The sequence below is a fragment of the Meriones unguiculatus genome, chromosome 16, assembly GCF_030254825.1.
Source record: "Meriones unguiculatus strain TT.TT164.6M chromosome 16, Bangor_MerUng_6.1, whole genome shotgun sequence".
NCBI classification, from domain to species: Eukaryota; Metazoa; Chordata; class Mammalia; order Rodentia; family Muridae; genus Meriones; species Meriones unguiculatus.
The window spans coordinates 27,459,619-27,483,724 of NC_083363.1; the positions used below are offsets into that span (position 1 = coordinate 27,459,619).

General features: G+C 39.0%; 1 protein-coding gene across 2 annotated transcripts in view; it reads left to right on the forward strand.

Annotated features, from left to right (window-relative positions):
* The window catches only part of Mcu (mitochondrial calcium uniporter), a 165,481-nt gene that overhangs the window by 85,647 nt on the left and 55,728 nt on the right, over window positions 1-24,106 (forward strand). The window contains exon 1 of one of the 2 annotated variants that reach the window (XM_060369512.1): window positions 22,751-22,807. The exons of the other annotated variant lie outside the window; for it this stretch is intronic. Coding sequence (XP_060225495.1) covers window positions 22,793-22,807 — 15 coding nt within the window. The 5' untranslated portion in view covers window positions 22,751-22,792. Of the gene's footprint in view, window positions 1-22,750; window positions 22,808-24,106 lie in introns of those variants that run through there. 2 annotated transcript variants of the gene reach the window in all.

Below are 24,106 nucleotides of genomic sequence, written 5' to 3' on the forward strand. Positions count from 1 at the left end.
TCCTGACATTTCTTAGAAATGTGTTTAGTGGTCAGTGTCTGAGACATACCCTTAGGTTAAGTAGGCCTTTTCTTCTGTTCCAAGAGGTCTATAAAGTACCACTGTACATTTGAGGTCCTAATAAGGTATCATAAAAAGCCTATTCTGGTATTATATTTGCCAGGAAGAGATGGAAGGATAGCTCATGATGTGTGGACTCGGAGCCTTTCTGGACAGTACCACCCAGAAGTGATATCACGGGTTCATGTGGTAAGGCTGTTTCTCAGGGTGTTATGCCTTCTTGTAGGGATGAGGCTTTTTCTATATTGTTCTGATCTGTATTGTTCTGTATTGTTGCAAGAGGGAGTGGAAAGTGGTCAGAAAGACTATGCCAAAACCTTTAAGCTTACTCTCATACCCCCATCTTGGCAGCATTGGGATTGAACCCAGGGCATTGTACATGTTAGACAAGTACTCTGCTGGCTGAGATACCCAGCCTAGTCACTGTTATTTTTATCTGCTGCAACCATAAAGGAAAAGCCACTGCTGTTTTGTGATATCTCACCTCGTGCTTCCTGCTTTTTATGATAACTAGCACTATGCTCTGCTTTCTGCACAGTGTTGCACAGCTGCTCCGTCTTGCCTGTAACAGGAGCTCCTGAGGGTGCTCCCTTAGACCTCACTCCATAGTTGGGGGCTTGTGTGTGGTCTAACCTCTGTGAGCTTCAGTGTGATCATAAAACAGTATTCTCTGCTGCTGCATATTGAGATTCTTAATATTTTATTCTTTTTTGGCTCTACCTATGAAGGTAATAATAATGGCTAAAATTTGTACAGTCCATAAATGCATAAAGGGAAGACACAAGGCTGCATGCATAAAAAAGAAAAAGAGAAATATCCTGAGACTGTAAATGGAAAAGTACTCAGCCTGGCATCTTAAAGGAGCAAATTAGGGTACACAGAGGGAATGCTCATAATTCCTGTACTTATAGCAACCATTTAATCTGTCTGCATCCTCCCAGGACTTACTTCTAGGTAGCTTTATTATTTTACTTTTATGAATGATTTATTATTAGGGTTGTTTATGGAACTTATAAACAAGTTATACACTTAAAAGTGCTATAGAATAAAGGGCAAAAAACTCTCTTCTAGGGTGATATTGTTAGCAGTTTGATATAGATTCTTTTAAATTTTAAATAAAACATAATCATCCTGTATTTTAATACATATAATTTCAAATGATATTTTATAATAAAATGTTAGCTGTTTTACCTTTTATTTTCATCAATCAAGATCTTAATGATAAACTTTCATAGATGTATATTTGGGTTGAGTTCATTACTGTTTGCTTGTTTTTTTTTAAGATTTAAATTTTGTTATGTGTATATATGTGTATATTTGCACTGAGTGCAGTGCCCATAAATGCCAAAAGGGGGCACCGTTTCCTCTGGAGTTGTGGTTACAGATATTTGTGAGCCATCCAAAGAGGGTGCTAGGAACCAAGACCATGTTCTCTGCAAGGGTAGTATATGTTCTAAACACTGAACCATCTCTGTAGCCTACTTCTGCTTTTGTAATTGCTTTCTTTTTGGATGGGTTTTAGTATGTAGCTCAAGCTGCCTCAAATTTACCATCTTTTTGACTCAGGATTCTGACTACTGAAACACAGGAATGTGTCTCATTTTTAAATTGTCATTGCTATTACAATTAAACATTTCTCAAGCTTCTTGCCATTTGTATTTCTCCTTTTATGAATTATCTACCCACACTCTAAGGATCACATATAATAAATAAGATATGGAGGTAGGTTTCTCTTGAGACCTGTTGGAATCCAACATTTATTTTAGTTGTTGTTTTTTCCTATTGTTATTATTAATGGTTCCTTGTAATCAAACTGACAAAAATGAAAAAAAAAAAAGATGGAGAAGCCTGTCATTCGTGTCTAAATTAGGACTTATTTGTTGGATGGCTTTAATACATCTCTACACCTCACGAAGTCCTTTCTGAAAGATATAGGCTCTGAACTGTGCTCTTATTTGCAAGGCCAATGGCTGCTGGCAGCAAGAGTAACATGTAAGAGTCCTGCAAACCAAAGGGAGAGGAATTGTACTTTCCCCGATACATCTTTTAGCTGAGTGGTGTTTATAAGAGTTATTAAAAATTTAGAGTTGATCATGGTAGCATATGCACTGTGGAGGCAGAGGCAGGCGGTTCTCTGATAGTCAAAGTCCTGCTCAGTCTACATAGGAAGACCCTGTTTCAAAAACCAATAATGAACAAAACAAAAACCAAACATAGCATTTATATTTCAAAGAGTGCATAAGTCTTGGGTGTTAGACTATTTTAAGTAGTTTCATTGAAAGAGAAACTAGAAGGTATATCATGTTGTCATTAATTTGGGGGGAAGATTTGAGCAAAGGACCATATCTGTAGTATTTGATCAGCTTCTCTGGAGAATGTGTAGTACTTTCAATATCATAATGTGATGCCATATAGTAAGGCAGGTAGGTAACAGTGTGTGGTAGAACTTCAAAATGATTCTGTTGCCAGATACTTCAGAGACATCGCTGTGAATAGAAATTCATTTTTAATCCCCTGCAATCATAGTATAGAAACTGCAGGATGGAAAATGCTTGTTAGACTTTTCTAATCAGGACCTTGAAATCAAAGGTCATGTGATCTAGTCTTATTGCAGAGGTAGGAAACAATCTGGAGGTGAGGGAGGACACAGTCTTCACAGGCTCTGGAGCTGACACTACTGAGTGCTGGCTTTCTGGCCCTAATCGCTTGTTCTTCCCACAATTCCTCCTTCTCTTAGGGATTTGGTCTCGCTAACCTATATACTTTTCACCTTAGGTAACTCTTTGCCAGTTTGTTTTTACAGTTTCTACTATAAAAATAGGAAATGTTTCTAGATGGGGATTCTGGGTAACTGAATGTGTTGACTCCTCAGTGCAGTGTCTACATTCATGTGTGGTTTCCTGGTGTGGCTCTTGAGTAATTCGGTTACCAAAGTGTTGAGCTCAGATATAGAAACTCTAAAGGGAAGAGGCTGGACCCCTCTCTTATGGAAGCTTAGGGCATTTCCTGGTGGCCCTGTGGGTCTCACACATTAGGGAGACAGATTGCTCTGGCAGAAGTAGGTTGTTAGTGTCCAGTGTCCTTTTGTGGGTGGGTGGAGTACTGGGCTTGAATCTAGGACCTCCCACATGGCAAGGATGTGTAACTACCTCAGTGTACCCCTTCCCCACCTACTTGTCCCATTCCCAATACTGATATGCTGTTGTCCATTAACCTCAGCATTAACACAGTGTATAAACTAGAGCTAAAAATCAGTGAGGCAATTTGTTAGTCTCATATTTTTAGTCTCTAAAATAATTTTGTACTTCAAAATATAAATCAACATTGTTTTTCTTTAGAAGAAAAGAAAAGGTTTGGAGCAACCCAGGGATAACAGTTATTTGGTCAGGAATTCTCAACCATGTCTTCAGTGAAACTAGCCAGAAGGTGAAGGTCTTAAATGAGAAACTGAATAAAAAGAAAATCATGATAAAAGCAAGTACATAAATGCTGTGGGATCCTGCCCCTGAGAGCCAACTTTCCTCAAATACTTGTCTATGTGTCTTTACAATATTAAACAGCAAGCAGAGCATTGAGTCTGTGAAGCTTTCTGCTTTAGGTTTTATGCTCTTATTCTATACCTGACTATGGAACAGGTCTGGCCAATCTGTTGAGTCGATTACTGAGTAGATATCATTAGCACATACTTAATCTTAAAGTGATTGTGGCCTGGGAGTAACTGCTAGGCCACTTTTCTATCTAGATCAGCAGCAATGATTTCATTCCCCATACAACCTTCAGGCCATGGGCCAAGAGCATTGCATCATGTTTCATTTGTATTATTCATGACTCACTCTTTCTACATTCCTTATTCAATAGAGTAATATTCCCCCCTCTTCTCCTTTCTGAGTTTTATTGTAAGACAAGATTGACTTAAACAATAATTTCCAGGAGCAAAATGAAGTGGGCTCTTCCATGTGAGTTATCCATCTTGGTTTCTATCATCGTGGCAACAATTGAGCTCATAGAACAGGGCAGTATTTGCCCTGCGTGATCTCTTTGTCTTAGGGACCATTTCTCCACAAACTCTGTAGGATTCTCCTCTAGTGTTTCCGTGCTTCAATATACAGCTGTCTCTTGTTGCCTCTCACCTCCTGCTTGGCTGGCCTCCTGCCTGTCCAACAAATACTCAGAGAGCTCCAGAAGGCTGCAGCTTTCATTTAACAGTGCAGTTGTGAAATGAAGGGGGAAACTCTTGATCCTCATCCTTCCTCCACCTTCCAAAACCTTCAGTTACATTCATGAGCCACTGGGTCTCTGTTCACATGGACAGTCTTAACTTTATTTTCACCTTCACTCATTTCTCTTTACACATATACAGATACTGGATTATTTTATGCAAATTATGTATCCTGTAAATGTTTTCATAAATGCTTCAATATTTCTCTGAAATTTAAGAGTAGCCTCGATACATCATCAAATTAAAGATATTAGCATGTGCTGTAATAGCAGAAACTGTCTAGTAGTTGTTTAATTTTTCTGATTATGCTGTTGGTGTTTTCAATTGGTTCATTTGAAACAGAATCCATACAAGGGTCAGGAAGGGCTTCATAGGCAGTTATGTATGTGGAGGCCTTTTTTCATTAATTCATTCAATTACATAGTGATCATGTAAACGAATGTTTTTGGGTTTTTTTTTTTTATGCCCTAGGCAAAACTCTTGGTGTCAGGAATGCGGACTGGAACCAGTTGTGGACCTTGCATGCTCCTGGTGATGTAGTCAGAAGGGAGGAAAGGTAGATACAGCAAACAAATCAATGAGAAAGGTAGTGTTACATAGTGAGAAGTGCAAAGAACAGAGTGATGCTAAGTTAAGCTGCTTTACATAGCACTGAAAGCCAGCATCCATAGAGGTCAGGATGCTGTGAAACTGGAATGATGAAAGATAATCATATAAAAACAATCTGGAAGAATATTTTAGACAGAGAAAATAAGCTGCGTTAGGCCATAATGCAATCTATTATGTCACCTGAGCGTAAAAACGCAAACATGGAGGTGAGGTTTTGCATCACAGTCTTAGAGGATGCTGCCTACTCTGGTAGTTGTGTTAGCCATATTTTCAGCGCTGTGAGAAATATTTGATGGTAAGAATTTTCAAAAGAACTAATGATTTTGGTAGGCCTGCTCCGAAAATCCAAAATCCTAACTGCTCCAAAATCCAGAATTGTTTGAGTGCTAAAATGCACATCATAGGTAGAAAATTCAATACCTCACCTTTTGTGATGGCCACAGTGAAAACACAGGAACAATACAAGTGCTGTAAAAACTTATTGATGCTACATATGTAAGGGATATATGAATCACAGTTTAATTTTACGTTTAAAATTAGTCCTGTTTTTAATATTACATTCTCATTATATATGTGCAAATATTCTAATTTCAAGACAATAAACAATAGAACCCTCAACATAGGAAGCAGTTCTGGTCCTAAGCAAGTCAGATAAGGACTGTACTGTCATTTGAAACTTAGGAAACTTAGGAATTTGGAAGACTAAATTATCCTTAGATAAGGTTAATAACATTTTAATGATTTCCATTGTGCCAAATGCACTTTTTCTGAACTCGTTTTAAAAAAATTTTCCTACAGTGCTTGCCCTTAGAGCTGGTAACCTGAATGTATTTTATGCCAAGAGAGCTAATGAAATTTCCTTAAGTTTCGTGAGTTCTTTTATATTAGACAAAGAGCCTGACAAGATAGCTCAGCAGTTAAGAGCACTGGCTGCTCTTTCTGAGGACCTGGGTTCAATTCCCGGCAGCCACAGGACAGCTCACAAGCATCTGTAACTATCATTACAGAGGATCCAACTCCCTCTTCTGGCCTCCGAGGCCATCCGACATGCACAGACATACATCCAGACAAAACACCCATACATATAAAAAAACTTTAAAAAAAAAAAAACCATACTATATTAGAGAAAGAGGTTTTTTTCCTAATGATATATTCAAAGCCCGAACTTCAGGTCTGAAGCAACATGTTTTTTATTCATTCATTGCAACAGAATCTAATGCTTTGTTCTGCCTGCTACCACACTAGACAGACACACAGCTACACAAATTTCTTTCTGTCTCAGCATGCATTTTCCACATGCTTAAGCATTATGGTGGATTTTTTTTTTTAATGGGGCAGCTGGAGAACTAGATTGGTTTGTGTGTTTACCTGGAATAAAAAGTCCTTGGGTTCAATCATCAGCACTGCATACTCAGGTGTGTTGGCATAGGCCTATAATCCTAGCACTGAGCAGGCAGACGCAGGAAGATCAGACGGTCAAGGTTATTCCATGCTATATAGCCACCTTGAGGTCAACCTGTCTGAAAAATAATAATAAGTTTAAAACAAAACATGCAAACACCTGATTGCTCCTCCACCCACCAAGTTTTGATTACCTAGACTAATGGTAGCCAAGAAAAGACACATAGGGCACTGATAATCTTTTTCTCACTCAGAACTAAGTATTGTTTATAAAATAACATTCTATTAACATGCATATGTAAGTTATCAGTAGAATAATATAAAAAAACAGAAAAAATATGGAGACTCTTTGATCTCTGTCCAAATGCAGCTTGAACATTTAATTACTTTTCAAAATCAAGGAGGCACTTAAATGTAACCTCATCAGTAAGCAACCTGAAACAGGAAACTTTTAAGCAAAGTATTGATGAGCTTATTTTATTAAATTGTACACAAATGATTTCTTTAAGAGATGCATAGGGAAACACTAATTATTACTTAAGGAAAATGATGTCTCGTGGTACTGTATGATTGCTATGGTATACATGAAGGTTCATAGTTAGCAGTTTGCTTGCCTTTTCTTCCACCTGCCATCTTTGAAACTAAGCCTTTAGCCTCTGATGCAGAGTTCATTGCTGACCAAATGAGAAGAGATTCAAGTAAATGTTTACCCTGAAATGAGACAATTCTCCCATAGACTGTAGGACAACCAGGGGCATCAAAAGCACTTGACACAAAGGCTTGCAGAACCCTGAGAAATAGTTTAGTTTTGCCTTGAGAATGAAGTTTCCAAGACACACCACTAAAAATTCAGGGGCTTTCTTTGTATTTACATAGCATGTAACTTTTATGTCTATGTTTTCACAAGACAGCTAACACCACGTGTTAAAGGTCAGTTTTAGAAGACATCAAAGAAGAGTTGGGACTGGAGTTTGTTTCTAGAAATCCTTGAAAATTCTAAGTTTTGTCTTCGTCTTTGGTTGGTTGGTTTGTTTTGTTTTTTCGGTGATCACATTTTTTATTTTTTTATTAATTACAGTTTATTAACTTTGTATCCCCCCGTACCTCCCTCCCTCCTCCCTTACCAATCTCACCGTCACTCTTCCCCACCTGTGTTCCTCTCCTAGTCCACTGAAAAGGGAGGTCCTCCTCCCCTTCCCTCTGACCCTAGTCTATCAGGTCTCATCAGAAGTGGCTGCATTGTCTTCTTCTGTGGCCTGGTAAGGCTGCTCCCCCGTCAGGGGGAGGTGATCCAAGAGCAGGCCAATCAGTTTCTGTCAGAGACAGTCTCTGTCCCCATTACTATGGAAGCCACTTGGATACTGAACTGCAATAGGCTACCTGTGTGCAGGGTTTCCAGGCCATCTCCATGAGCAGTCCTTGGCTGGAGTATCAATTTCAGAAAATACTCCTGTGCCCAGACATTTTGGATCTGTCCTTGTAGAGCTCCTGTCCTCTCCAGGTCTTACTATCTCCCACTTCTTTCATAAGATTCCCTGCACTCTGCCCAAAGGTTGGTGATGAGTCTCAGAATCTGCTTTAATACCCTGCAGGGTAGAACCTTTCAGAGGTCCTCTGTGGTAGTCTCCTGTCTTGTTCCCTGTTTTCTCCCTCCTCTGATGTCTATCCTCTTTGCCTTTCTGAATGGGGATTGAGCATCTTAGCCAGCGTCCTCCTTCCTGATTAGCTTCCTTAGGTGTACAGATTTTACTATGTTTATCCTATATTATATGTCTAATATCTACCTATGAGTGAGTATATACCCTGTGTGTCTTTCTGCTTCTGGGATACCTCACTCAGGATGATCTTTTACAGTTCCCACCATTTACCTGCAAATTTCATGAATTCCTTGTTTTTCATTGCTGAGTAATATTCCATTGTGTAGATATACCACCATTTCTGTATCCATTCCTCAACTGAGGGGCATCTGGGCTGTTTCTAGCTCAGAAGCTATTACAAATAAAGCTGCTACAAACATGCCTTAGTTATCAGGGAAATGCAAATCAAAATGACCCTAAGATTTCATCTTAAACCCATCAGAATGGCTAAGATGAATAACTCAAGTGACAACACATGCTGGAGAGGTTGTAGAGAAAGGGGAACCCTCCTCCACTGCTGGTGGGAATGTAAACTTATACAACCACTCTGGAAATCAATCTGGCGCTTTCTCAGACAATTAGGAATAGCACTTCCTCAAGATCCAGCTATACCACTCCTAGGCATATATCCAAAAGACGCTCAAGTATACAACAAGGACATCTGCTCAACCATGTTTGTAGCAGCTTTATTTGTAATTGGTATAGACTTTTTTATTGGGCCAATCAGAAATAACTTCTGAGGCAATTTTACAAACATCATTTTGGGTTATGTGAGTGTCTGCTCATAAAAGTATCCCTCAGAGAACAAAATAATTGACATTAGAATACATAGCACCAGATCAACCCCAACAGTATTTATTGCATTTTATTATAAATGAGATGGAAACAGTGGACAGAGAGAAAGATAGCAGGAAGAGGCCTCTGATTCATGTACCAGAGAGAGTGGAATTCTAGAATGGGATTTAGAGTGTTGGCTCTGAAGTGGAGGGCACAAGATCATCAGTGCGTCTCAGCTAGTAATAATTAGTAAAATTAATCTTTTTAGGTTAAAAATGCAATAACAAATGAGGCCTTTATCTGAAAACTTTCTTTGTTTGTAGTTTGAATAAGTTAGTAGAAGAAACAACATAAAAAGAAACAAATTAATATTTTTCCGATTTTTGTTGTTATTGGTTAGTGTTCCCATCCAAGCTCACTGGAGAGAACCATTGAGCTCCTGAGGAAACTCAAAATGTGTAATTTGGTATGTTAGTCATCTGAGGCTTAGAGAGTAAAGATGTGCTTTGTCACATCTGATGCCTGGATCACTTTCATCGCTGTCATTTTCAAGCTGTACTAAACATTAAATAGCATAGTGGCTCTCTGCTGCCAGCATTTGGAATGCAGTATAGTCCCTGGTCCAGTGTCTCCATCCAATATCCTGGATGTTTTGTATATTGAGGCTGACTCATGGCAAGACTCCAAATAGATTCCCCACAGGAAGCTGAAATGAGACAGCTTTTAGCAAGATGGGCAGAGTCCATTAGCACACAAATTCCAATGGTATGGCCAGCTGTGGATTGCTAGTGAGTAGCAGCTGACCAGCCAATTTGGAAATGAACATTTAGAATCAGTGTCTTCTCATCTGCAATGGCATCAACTGCAACATGCTATAAAGTCCAGAGCTATGAACAACCCCACTGAAAGCAGAACCCAAAAATTTAAGAATAAAAAGTGATGAATTGGGCTTATAAGCCATCTCTCCTGCACAATTGATATTAATTTTGGTGATTCTTTTTCTGATTGTGAAATAATATATAACTACTGTAAACTGTATGACAATAGTCCACTATGGATCTATGTATTGCATCTTCTTCTTGTATGTTACAGGGACATTTTAGAAACAATTCATCTTCTTACCCCTATTTTATATCTTCTTACCCCTATATTATACCTAACAGCATGATATTTTAATACCTAGACTTGAAGATTTGAAACCTTAAATGACAGCTAATGTAACCTTCTGAAATTATTAGAAGAGGTGTTGAACCCAAATGACAGAGATGGAAGGAAAAAAGGGCAATTATACACATACATGTCAATAAGTTAGGGCTAGATCAATAGGAAATGCAACACATGACTGTGTGCATGTATGTTTATGGGTAAGTAGACACACATGTCCATGTACACATATGTGGATCGGCCAGAGGTCAGCTTCCAGTGTCAGGTGTCTCACTGGCCTGGGCTCCCCACTTAGACGAGGCTGGTTGGGCTGTGCATGCCTTAGATGCCACCTGCCTCCACCTTCCCAGCTTGCACCACCATACCTGGCAGTTGTGCATGGACTCCCAGACTGAGTCATATATCCAGCCTGCATCACGGGATCTCAGTGATGATCACATGAACTGGTCGTCTTAATCCTAGAACACTGATAAACTGGAAGACACGGCAGGAGTCGTTCACAGTAGCACATTCCAAGATGCTCCTAATGCAAATGATCAAGGGAGCAGGCAGGATTCTGACCAAGTATTCCCAGCGCAGCCTTCCCCCAAACCGCTCTTTGGCACAGCTGGTGTGGTCTCTTCTGTCTTGTTCCCTGATGCCTTAACACATTGATAATAATATTAATAGGTCTGTAACTCATTTCTGTAAAGATTAGCTCATCCTAAAACAGGTGTGAGGAAGAGACTATCCTTTTACTCTTCTCACAAAACTCACAAAAACAAGAAGATAGCAAAGTTCTAGAGATTTCCCCGTTCTGTTCTGGGGGAAGTGAGGCTGGCAGGCTTAGTTATAGACTTAAACATGACTGACTATCCACTGCAACAGCTAGGCCTTTGGTGGAAGGCTGAACCCCGGCAGGGACTTTCCGGTGGTGTGCCATTTCCCCTAAAAGTAGGCATTACATTCCAGGTCTCACCAGTGAGTCTTCAGTTGTTTTTTTGTTTGTTTGTTTTCACATTTTAAATTTTATTAGTATTGATTTATTGTTATTGTGCAACAAATTGATCAATGATATTTTTGCTCTCATAATTTTTAATTTTTTAAAATTTTCATTATTATTATTTATTACAATTTATTCACTTTGTATCCTGGCTGTGGTCCTCTCCCTCATCTCCTCTCAATCCCACCCTCCTTTCTTTTCTCTTCCCATACCCCTCCCCCAGTCCACTAATAGGGAAGTACCTCCTCCCCTTCTATCTGACCTAGCCTATCAGGTGTTATCAGGACTGGCTGCATTGTCCTCCTCTGTGCCCTGGTAAGGCTGCTCCCCCCTCAGGGGGAGGTGATCACTGAGAGCCTGACACTGATTTTATGCCAGAGACAGCCCCTGTTCCCCTTACTAGTGAAGCCACGTGGAGTCAGCAGAAGTTTTAGGTCCTCTCCATGTATGATCCTTGGTTGGGGTATCATTCTCTGTAGGGTCCCCAGTGCCCAGTAATTTTTGGCTCTGTTGGTCTCCATTTAGAGCCCCTGTCCCCTCTAGGTCTTTCTAGTGTCTCCCCCTTCATTCATAAAATTCCCTGTACTCTGCCCAAAGTTTGGCTATGAACTCAATCCCTTTCAGAGTCCCTCTATGGTAGGCTCCTGTCCTGTTCCCTGTTTTCTCCCTCTTCTTATGTCCATCCAGTTTGCCTTTCTGAGTGAGGATTGATCATCTTATCCATGGTCCTTCTTCTTGCTTAGTTTCTTTAGGTGTACAGATTTTAGTATGTTTATCCTATATTATATGTCTAATAACCACTTATAAGCTAGTATATACCGTGTGTATCTTTCTGCTTCTGGGATACCTCATTCAAGATGATCTTTTCTAGTTCCCACCATATGCCTGAAAATTTCATGATTTCCTTCCTTTTAATAGCTGAGTACTATTCCATTGTGTAAATGTACCACAATTTCTGTATCCATTCCTCAGTCGAGGGACATCTAGGTTGTTTACAGATTTCATGATTTCCTTCCTTTTAATAGCTGAGTACTATTCCATTGTGTAAATGTACCACAATTTCTGTATCCATTCCTCAGTCGAGGGACATCTAGGTTGGCTATTACGAATAAAGCTGCTACCAACATGGTTGAGCAAATGTCCTTGTTGTATAGTTGAGCATCTTTCGGATATATGCCTAGGAGTGGTACTACAGCTGGATCTTGAGGTAGCACTATTTCTGATTTTCTGATAGTTTTCAATCCTGGTTTTTCAAACAAGATTTGTTTTGTTGTTCCTCTGTCCCTCTCCTTTTCCATCCCTCTGTTAAAAATTATTTTAAAATAAGATAAGTAAATATATTTCTTTGGAGAGCTAATATGCTTTAGTGGAAATTAAGCTTTTAGAATAAATTACAAGTTTATGAATTTTGTTGTTATAAAAATAATGAAAATCACGTGAAGCAGGGAGATAGGAAATACAAACTCAGTGTCTTTAATAATAAATGACTGAAACATCCTAACTGTTCTATAGTCATGCCAGTGGCTTGATATTTTTGTAATTGTTTTATTTAACTCCAGAAGTGTCTTATGAAGCTGTTATGTCATGATTCAAGACTCATAACCAAGTCTTCCATTTTTCATCAGATAATTTTTTTCAGATAATTCAGTGAAAACATTAAAATACTTTAAACCTAGCCAGGCTCGGGGATGCATACCTATAATCCCAGCACTTAGGAAGTTGTAGTAAGAGGCTTGTGACTAAAAGCTTGCCTTGGATAAGTTGTACATTCAGGCCAGTCTCAACTACAAGCCCTTGTCTCAGGAATAAAAACAAACAAATAAAAGTTTAAAATAATTATTGTATAAACTCGTCTTTAGTGGAAATGAACACTTACTCATCCTAGATAAGACACTTAAGTCTAGCTTGAGAAATCAGTGAATTCAATTGCAGTTATTTACAAGAGTGTGATCAACACACACTGCCACACAATGGAGGGGAAAGTCTCCTGTCCTGCAGTCACTGCTTGTATGTCTCCAGGTCCTCTGGCTGCCTCATGATCCCCTCATGACTCACTTCTCCCTTCCTCCCGGGAATGTTAGTGAGCCCGAGCTTGTGAGGGTCTCATCTTAGTGGTCACAGCTGCTCTAATTCCAAGACAACCGTTGCCATGCACAGAAGACAGTGTCCCACAACAATAACAAAAATAATTTAAAAATAGTTGGGGGTGTTGCCAGTTATACAGTAGTCACTGCAGCAAAGAGGACCTCCTCAGGCTTCCTGGGGCCAGTAACTAAAGACTCTTCCTTCACAGCCAGCTAGTGTGTTTTAAACAGCTGGCACAGACTAGAACAAAGATGTAACTTATTGAGGTCACTGAACTTAATGGCCAAAGAGCTCTTTGGGCAGCCAGAAAATTCAGCCTGTTTATGTACATATGAAGAGAAATGGAAACATAATGTCATTGTTTAAATAGTTACACTTAACAACCTAATTACTAATAAGTGATCTACAGCCAACTTATTGCTGATATGGTTTTTCTATTTCATTACTGGTCACTTTATAATTACTTATTGTTATTTAATAGGGTCAATGTCTTCTTATTCCTCCCCCGACACTCATTCTGAAGACACTGTAGTGTCCTGAGAATAGTCTCTGGTTACTGTTTCTCTTCATCTTCTGCTGCTCATTCCAAGATTTCTGTTGCATCAAACATGAGGCCTATCTATTCAGAACAAATGCCAGTTAGATAGCCGTTCCAGGCAGAGTACCTAAGCTTCCCCCTAGGGCGAAGGGGTAGACTCCACTGTTTCTCACCTTTGTGTCTGGAACTATTGATACACTCCCTTAGCACTGCATAGCTCCATCCCATGCATCCTTTCCTCACAGACTACCTTCTTGGCTTTATTGAACTCACCAACTTCACCCCTTTTCTCTCTCTCTCTCTCTCTCTCTCTTTTTTTGTCTAGTTCTAGAGGTTGAATCTAGAGTCTTGTTCATGTTAGACACCATTGAGCTGTATTCCAAAGCCCCCCTTAAACTTTGTGACTAAGTTGTCCAGGCTGGCCTTGAGCTCTCCCTACAGCATAAGTGGACCTCAAGCTTTCAGTTGTTATGTCTGAGCCTGCACCACTAGCCACAGCATCTTACCATGTTCTTAATAGAACTGAAGTATGTCAGCTTGCTGTGGTATACAAGGAAACTATGTAAGGATATGAGTGCATTCTTTAGACTTGGCTTGCAGTAACACCCATTTTCTAGTATAGAATTATTAGTGTTTTGAACCCAAGTGTTAGTAACTGTTGACTGTAAATGATCACTAAAAGAACATGATGTTTCTGGTTTCAAAACACAAGTACATCAACGGGTGTCAGTAAAAGCTGAAAACATTTCATATTGCTAAAGTGATAATGAAATATTAGTAGAAACTTTAATGGATATCAGTGATCCAGAGGGCTCAGATTTTTGTTCCAAAAAAGAAAAACAATTTACTGAGTAGCCTTTCATATACTCTAACACCTTAACAAAAGGAAATTGGGTACTAACTCTAACCAATAGATGTGGGGAATATTTCAACTCTTGTTACTCTTTTAGAATATGTGAAATGGAGAGAAGCTGTTAAAAGTATGCAGAGTCAACAAGTGTCCAGTTCCCCTCTTGGAACAGAATTAGACAGCAGGAACATCGGCACCCGTGATAGGCATCAGCTGCCTGTAATTGAGCCAGTATTCTGGCTATAATAGATTTGCAAAATGTGACCTTAGAACAGAAAGTTCTTCTGCATCACTGTTCTCTTCTTTTTTGTGATTCTCCACGTGTGAACAAGCCATATGGTGCTCATAATGTATATAGTGCTGATTTCTCTATGAATACAAGGAAGAGAATAGTATTCTGAGAATCTATTGACATCCTTCATCCTTCTTAACTTCCATGATTTCCATTTTAAAAATTTAAACGTCCTTAACACACCCTATTATAGAGGTGGCCGGCTTTAACTTACTGTAATTGTTAGTGAAAATCAATTATTGCATTATTTAGCAGTGTTGAATCTAAAGATGGATAAGGTAATAGTCTGGCCATCCTCAAAGACCTTGTGTTATCAAGACATAGCACATGATAGCATTGACTCCAGGTGCTGCCTCTGTGTTAGTCAGTGATGCTGGACAGAGTGCCCTTCAATATATTGGAAATAAACATTACTTCTAATGCCTAACGAGCTTAATCCTCCTTTTATAGATACATTAATCCACCATGTAAACAGACTGAGTTTTTAGCATCATTATTGCCCTAGAATGTTCTCTTCTGGTGGACAAATAGAAAACGATTAAAAATGCTGGATATTTTGATAACACAAGATTTTTGGAGAAGCAGTTCCTTGAGTGTGAAGTTGGGGTGGCTAACCTCTGAATATTGTGCAGAGAGTTTGGGTAGTCTTCCAAATGGCTATGTACAGCTTAAAGGAAGAGCTACTTGGAAGAAACAGCTTTTGTGGGAAATTACACTTTGAGGAAAAGGGAAATAGTGATAGAGACTGGAGAGAGATGTCATTTGCGACCCACACAAGGCCTTCGTGTCTTTCACGTGTTGGGTGTTGTATTGTATGTTTGTATTTTGATTAATACTGGATAGGCTCTGAGGACGAACACTTTCATGTAAAAACCCTCAAGGTGAACTCCCTGAACCAATGCCACCAGCAAATAGTTCGTCATGGTTCTCACAGTTCTACCAGACTTACATAATGAAAGACTGTATTCCTTCTTTTGCTCTAGTTAAGGTATTGTCATGGGGTGTTCATGTCCCCAATCAAAGAACCTGTTTTTGAGACATGGGGTTTAAATAAGAATTAAGACCTATGTCCACAAATGAACAATTAAGACAGTTACTCATTAAGTAATTGTTGGTACTCCTATTTCTTACTGTTCCCTTTTACATCAACAGACTAAACAGTCATACATTGTAATGTCCTATGCTAGCACTTTGAAATGGGAGTCAAAGAGCATTGTACCAAGAAGCTACCATACCATAAATGGTTGGCATGTGCAGTTCCCTCACCTTACTAACTTGTCAACCTTGGCACTTTTCATCTGTGCTGTGCAGGTGTATAGGATTTTCAATGGGAACTTTCCTTCCTAAGTTTTTTTTTTAATTTATTTATTTATTATAGATACAGTGTTATGTCTGCATGTACACCTGCATGCCAGGAGAAGGCACTAGATCTTATTATAGATGGCTGTGAGCCACCATGTGATTGCTGGGAATTGAACTCAGGACCTCTGGAAGAACAGCCAGTGCCCTTAACCTCTGAGCCATCTCTCCAGCCCCCTTTCTAAGTTTTTATTTTGAAAAAATTCACATACACAAAAAGTACAATAGACATCCAGACTCCTTTCACCTGCATGCACTCGCAACTGGTCTCCAGTGTCTCTAATTTCCCCCAATGAGCCTTCTGAGAGACATCATTTGACATTTCATCCATAAGCTGTTCAGTATCCTAAGAAGGATGTTCCTCTAGATAACCAAGCAGTCTGCTGAAAAAGCAAGTGAGACAGAGTTGTTGGCCTAAGGAAAATATTTTTTTATGGCTTGCTTAAATGCGGAATACATTTCTTCCTCTCTGACAAGACTGAAGGGGAAATGTGTACCATTTGCTGTGTGACAGTATGTAGTACGTATTTTCGACATCTGTGCCTGAAGTAGGCAGCGTTCTTCAGTGGGACCGTGTCAACAAATGATCTGTTTACTTTTCATTTATGCTTCAAGAAAATTCATCTGTGCTGTGCAGATGTGTAATACATACTTATTATATGTATTATGTAATACATTCCTATGGTTTGTTTGTGTGTGCATGTGTGTGTGGTTTGTGCATGTCACATCACATGTGCATAGGTCCAAGAATAACAGTTAGTAGTTGTATCTCCCTCCACCATGAGTTCTGGGTGTAGAACTCAAGTCTTTAGGTATGTGTAACAAGGAGCCATCCTGTGGAGCCATCTCCTTGGCTCTGTGCTTTATGAGTTTGTTCCTATAACTTGCTAACATTCCAGAGAATTGTGTCTGTAAAGAATAGGGGATTATATGCCCTATGCCACAGAATCTGCTTGACTTTTAATCCTTCATTTTTCTAATTTTCCTACCAGAAAAATTGCACTCACAGACTGCTTAACTTAATTTATGGACAGAAAATATAATTTTTGGCTGTTTCTTACTCTTATTTTGGACCTTATGCTTGTAACTTTCAGACAGCTATTTGGATGATTGTTCATATTTGTCACGATTGCTCCAGCCTTACCTTGAAGAGAAGCTTAACAGTAGTCTCGGTGCTGCAGTAAATGATCCAGTAGACAGCCTTCAGGACACTTTGTTCATCTGGGTGAAATCTCTTAGTGGGCTACGACATGAGGGTAGTGGTGCTTGTTGAAGTATTTGTTGAATAGCTATTTCCTACCATGTCCCATATGCACTCTTTTCCTGGATTTTCCACCCAAAGGTGACATGACATAATGATCAGCCCTGCCATTCAGTATTGACACCCAAACTTGGGCTTTATACATCAAGTTGTATTTCTAGATTCCATTATCTGTAACATTGTCCCTTTCTGTTAGCCTTCGACCTCCTAATCAGTATTGCTAACTATGGGAATAGTTCCTTCCTGTACTGTTGCAAACAGACTAGAAAGAAAGCAGAGATCTATGACAAAACTCATAGGACTTAAGGTTTATTCCACACTAAACATTTGGTTCTCCAAATCTACACGAGATATAAAGATTGACACTTTTCTAATGAAGTGTTCGTTTTATATAGAATGTAGTAAAGTTGGCTAATTTAAAATTTCATCTGCTGTTTAAATATTTTGAATTGTAGTTGAGAAACATTTTGGATAATCTGTATTTCTTCTAAAAGGATGATTTAAGCTAAGCATGGTAATGAACACTTGTAATTCAGCACTCTAGTGAAGGGGCTGAGAAGGGAGATTGGGTATTGAAGGCCAGCCTGGGCTACACACAGTGAGATCCTTTTCCACTTCAGATTGGGAAAAAAACAAAACAACAACAAAAAACCTGTCAGATCTTTTCATCCTGTATTAATCTTAATAAGATTAATGTGAGTGTATGTATTCTTAACATGAAATAGGCCTTTGTCATAAAAGGAAACAACTGTGGGGCCGAGAAGATGGCATAGTAAGTAAAGGCACCTGTACAAACATTGAGAGCCTGGATTCACATCTTTAGCATCCACATAATAAAGACCGTGTGCAATGTCTAAAGAGGTGACTGCATGGTTAAGAGCACTTGCTGCTCTTGAAGATGACCTGGTTTCATTTCCCAGCACCTACAACAGGAATCTCACAACTACCTATAACTCTATCATGAGGGAAGAAGGGCATTGGAACTAGGGGAACACTAGGGCCTGCTAGCTGGCAGCCAGTCAAAACACAGCAAGCTCCAGAATCAGTGAGAGACCTTTTCTCAGTACATGAGGCAAAGTGACAGAGGCCAGCTATGAATGTCCTCCTTTGGTCTCTACACACACACATATCATGCATACCTACCTATACACACAAGAAAGGGAACAAGCATGCCTTTCTACTTTTCCCTCTTAGAGGGCAACATACAATCAGGATATTCTTCATAACAGCTTGTTAAAGAAGAACTTTACTGAGGTTGAGTAATTCTCAATTCAGTCAAGAAACAGTGAAGCTGTCACACATACACAAAGCCAACTTTCATTCATCTGCTATTAAAAGCCCATGGCAATAACCCCTCCAACTACTGTAGAATTCTTTCTGTTTCAAGTACACATGGAATATTTTCTGAAATTGACCTCAAGTTGGGCCATAAAGCAAACATTAATAAATTCCAAAGGATTGAAGTCATATAGCATTTTCTCTAACCACAGAGGAAATCACTAGCTGGGGTAATGAATCATTTTCTCCAGGAAATCTTCCAATATTTGAAATGTGTATCAAAGGAGAAATAATAATCCTACTAAGAAATTAAAAGTATACAAGAGTTTCCCAGTATTAAACGTAGAAAAGAGGGATCTCACTACAAATCCTTCAGCCACAGAGAAGGTGACTCAGGATGCTGCTGAGTAGTAGAGCTTCATGAGTAGTAGAGCCTCAGGTTTGGTACCCAACTTTGGAAGAAAAAAAACAGGTTGTGATAACTTGATACCAATGAACTTAGATTTTTCACTCAGAAGTTCCTAGAGTAGCATGATGTGCAAAACTAACATTAAACTTTAAAAAGCAAGCCTGATTGTAAGAATGGTCAAAAGATCAGAACAGATATTTCTCCTATAATGAAGACCACTAAGAGTTTAAAATGACACAAAACATCATTGGTCACCTGGAAGTGGGTAATAAGATCCACAATGAGATACTAAATCACATCCACAAAGGAAGATATTGTAAGAAAAACAATAGAGAGAATTATTGATGAGGATGTAGGTAAGTTGGAAGCCTCACAACAGGCAAGAATGTGAAATGTCTAAGCACAGAGACTTGCATGTGATTATTCATGGGAGTGTTATTCCTAATAACCAGAAAGAGAAACCAACCCTAGTGTCCATCCATTGTTAAAAGAATCCTGTATCTCTATGCAATGGAGCATTGTTTGGCATTGAAAAGAATGAAGTACAGGCATGTCATCTATGATGTCATGTAGTTCTATCTTGAAGACATTATGCTAGTAAGCAAAAGCTACTCAGAAAAATACCACATTCTATGTCACTCTGCTTATGTGAAATAGCAGGAACAGACAAATCCATAAAAACAGAAAGTAGGTTAGTGGTTGCCAAGGGTTAGGAGTAAGAAATAAAAGAAAGTGGTATCTAATGGATGTCAGGTTGTGGGGATGAGGAAACAGTTCTAAAACTGACTGAGGTATGGTTTACATAATAGCATGCATGTGCTGAAACCATCATATCAGACACAGTTTTTGAGATAGACTTTAACTAAATGGTTTAGGCTGGCCTCAAACTCATTATATAGCCCAGGATGATGGGTTTGAACTTTTTCTCTTGCCTTAGCCTCCCAAATGCTGGGACTTCGGGCATGTGTCACCTATAAGTAGACAAATTATATGATATGGTAATTATATATAAGTATGCTGGTATTGATGGGGGAAAGCAAAACCCTTTCCAAAAAAAAAACCAATGCCAGGAGAAATCCAAAGTCCAGTTAGTCTAATATCTATATATCTATAAAGGAAGTTTAACCTGTAATTAAAATCCTCACACATATAAAACCCTCGGCCTCGGATTTTCCAGAGGGAGGGGAAGAGTTACTCAGCTGTTATGAGTGCCTACTACTGTTACAGAGAACTAGGGCTCAGGCTCCAGTGCCCACATGGCAGATCTGGTGCCCTCTTCTGACCTCATCAGGAATACACACATGTGATGCACATACATATATGCATGCAAACCTCTCATATGCATCAAGTAAAAATAGTAAAAAAAATACTAAATCTTAAACTTCTCCAGAGAGTATAAAAATGTGACTATTTATAACTTAATATCGTCATGCAGATAAATACTAAGTGGCCTCTACAATTGAACAACAACTACAAAAACTCAGCAAAGGAAGATAGATGGGAATCCTTATCTAATAATAGCTATCTAATATTTCAATAGGTGTTAAAATTGATGATGAAATATTGAAGACTTTTCTCTTGAAATCAAGATTCAGCATGAGGTGAGGATTATTCACTTTTGAACTTAAAGATTCATCCAGTTCAATAAGTGAAGAAATGAACTTCAATATTTGAGATGGCGTAAATCTAACTACATATACAAGCAGCACAGTTGTTTATGTTGAAAATCCGAGAGAATCTACAGGAAAGATCTAAAATTAATGTGACTATTACAAAGTGGTTAAAGGTGATTTTGCATACAAAAGCCAGTTGGACATGATCGGTCTGTTTATTAAATTCATGAAGCTGTAACATTTCCACATGTGTTTAGACACACTGCATATTCCAATACAAAGTTTAGAGAAAGTGAGCTATAGTCCTAAAACTGACTTTTAGAAAATGAAATTGATAAATGAAACTATATGCAATAACATTAAGACATATTAAAATATGTTGTAATAAAGCTATGGAAGAGATGTCAGACCTTCATAGAGAAGACCAGAGGTCCAAGGGAAGGGAAGAATGTGCCAGGGTTATGGCATGGAATATATAACGTGGTTCAGTTGTTGCTTCTCTGCAGATTTTTCTGCACATTCAGTATATTCCCATCTGGGGGAAAGATGGCCAGCTTGATACAGAAGAAAGTAAATCTAATCTTGTTGAATCCTACATCAAATAAAACTATTCGTAAACTCAGATAGAAATGTGAAAGTTAAAACAATAAAGCTTGTTAGAGCAAACAGAAAAAATATCTTCCTGACCTTCAGAGAGGAAACAACACCCAAAAGCAGAATATAGAACCACTAATCATGAAGGAAAACACTGCTGGTTGGGCTACAGTAAAAACTTTAGTTTCACTCTTTCAAGTACCATTAAAAAGAAGCTTGTTAAAGTGGAAAAAGAAATAGATACAGATACACACGTACACACATATACACATAAACATGTGAGGCTCTGACAAAGGGCTTATATCCCAATATCTTAGTAATTTTGATATAAGTTTTAAAAGGCAACATAGTAAAAATTATGAGCAAGAAACTTGCAGGAGCACCCACAGGTGAGGATATCCAAATGAGTTAAAAATATATGAAAAAGAGCTTAACATCATCAGTCATTAGGGAAAGAAGCTATTAGAAAATAACTATATTCCTACCTGAAAGGCCAAAATTAGCCAAGCTGACAATATCAGATGTTTAAGAACAAAATGTGATGAGGCTGAAGAGATGGTTCAGCCGTAAAAACACTTAGTGTTGTGCCTGAAGACCCAGGTTCAACTCCCAGCATCCCCATCTGGAGGCTCACACTTCCTGTAATTCCAACTCCAGGAGATCTAGTGCCTCTGCTTTCTTTGGGCTCTTCCACTCGGGTGCACATACCAACACACACAGATCCACATACATACACATAATTTAAAATATTTTTTAAGTGAAGAATCTAGAACTCGGTGGGGGTTGAGGGTGGGGATGCTGAAGGTCTCAAGATAGCTGAGCCTGCCACAGAGCTCCCTGTGTGGCTCCATGGACATATGTGTGTCGTGTCCTGTAGCCCTGAAGCTCAGAGTGTATGCATACGTCTCGGCATAAAGTAAATGTTCACTATTGTATATTAGCCAAATGCCCATTGTGGACTATTCATCTGGTAGACTGGTTTGACGGATGCCTAGTCTGTACCTGTGAAACAGAACTCCTGCTGTGCTTGCCAGCATGGGTGAGTCCATGAAGCCACTGTGGCAGCAAACACCACGATTAAAGCTGTAAACACTGCTGTCTGACTCTGTTCATATATACTCAAGGCCCTCGTCAGAAAAGAGCATCCCAGCTTCCCTTAGCATGCATGGAAGAGTCAGTGAAGACTCTGAAAGATAGGCAGTGCTTTAAAATCACAGTTTAGAAAGACTTAAAGTTTACAAAGAATTGTATAACACACACCTCTATACTCATCACTCTCAAATAGCCACATTTTGTCTAGTTTGCTTCAAATCTTTTTTTTTTTTTTTTTTTTTACTGAGAAAATGTCTTAGTTTTTCTTTCTTTCTTTTTTTTCTTTGCTTTTTCTTTCTTGTTGCTGTGATAAAATACCCTGAGGAAAGCAGCACAAGGGAGGAAGGTTTATTGGAGCTCACAGTTCTGGGTACTGGCCATGATAGTGGGGGAGGGGCACAGCAGCAGGAGCTTATGGGAACTGGTCACATCATACCCACCATTTGGGTTTGGTTTTAGTTTGGTTTTGTCTTGCTGGTTTCTTGTTTGTTTTGGTTTTTGAATAAAGAGAAAGAGAGAGAGAATGCATGTGAAGCTGGTGAGAGAGAGAGAGAGAGAGAGAGAGAGAGAGCATGCATGTGAAGCTGGTGAGTAGGGAGGTGGGGAGACCTGGAAAGAGTTGGAGAAGGGGAAAGAATATGATCAAACTATATTGTATGAAAAAAAAGTGAATAAAAAGCAGAGAGCCATGAATGTATGTGTACCAGCACACAGTTGCTTTTTCTCCTGCCTGGGGAGTGGGCCTACCCAGTTAAGATGGGACTTTTCACATTTAATTATTATAATCAAGCTGATACCTCAAAGACATTCTTGGGGGCTAACCTTGATGTTGCTGCCCCACATGAGTTCCTGGATATCACCTGCTAGCTGATTCTAAGTTCTGTTAAGTCGACATTTAATACTGTCACAGAAAATATACCTTACAATATTGTCAAAGCTAACTGTGATCTTATCCCCAATTTCCCAACCTTCCTCTCCAGAGGTGCGTGCTGGAAAATGATGTACCATTTCCATGTGTCTTATAGTCATCATTTTTACATATTCAATTGGTTATTATATGTATTTATATGCCTGTGAAAGGTAAAATAATAATGTTAAATCTGCAAGCACTGAATTTTGCATACTCTATCATTTACATTTTTTCTGTACACTGCTTTTGAGATTTATTCATGTTTAAGTCAGTGGATTGTTTTGGTACTAAGTGAACATTATGAATTAGCATCCCTAACTGTCTCTAATTCTAGCAAAATGAAGGTGGTGGCAGTATTTGTAACAAGAATCATTCTTACTATGGAACCGAGCCTCTGTCCAGCTCCGCTGGTAAAGCTGTGGAGTTCTGGAGTTCTGTTTGCTGAAGTTTGGTCCGCTGTGAGGACAAGCCAGTCAGCAGAGAGCAGCTGGCTTCAGGCGGAATAAGCAAAGGGTCATTGTGAGTTGGGCTTTCAATTATATATGAAAATCAATCTAACTGCCTCGTCTGCTTGTCCTGTTTACACTACACTGTGGTGACTTATAGGACTTTTAGTAACTGCCTTTTTGTGATCATTTTAAGTAATGTGTTAACTATGTAAAGCTTAACTCAGAAAAATAAAATAAATCCACTTAGCTAACATCAGAGAAAAGGGAAAAAAAAGTCATTGAATTCAATGTGTTAAGAACAAATGTGTTTAAATCGCTCATTATTAAAGTGTGTTTGTTCTGGTGGCGTAGCTGTGGGATGTGTGGAAGTGCTGAAGGAGCACTGGCAGCTCCTGCTTCTGTTGCCGGGGATGCAGCTCGAGATGTCCAGCTAAGCAGGGTCATGCTGGAAAGGCAGGCTGTGCTTGAGTGTGTTTTCAAATAGGTAAAATAATGCATGAATGGAAAGGGCTGTTGGAGCCAAATGA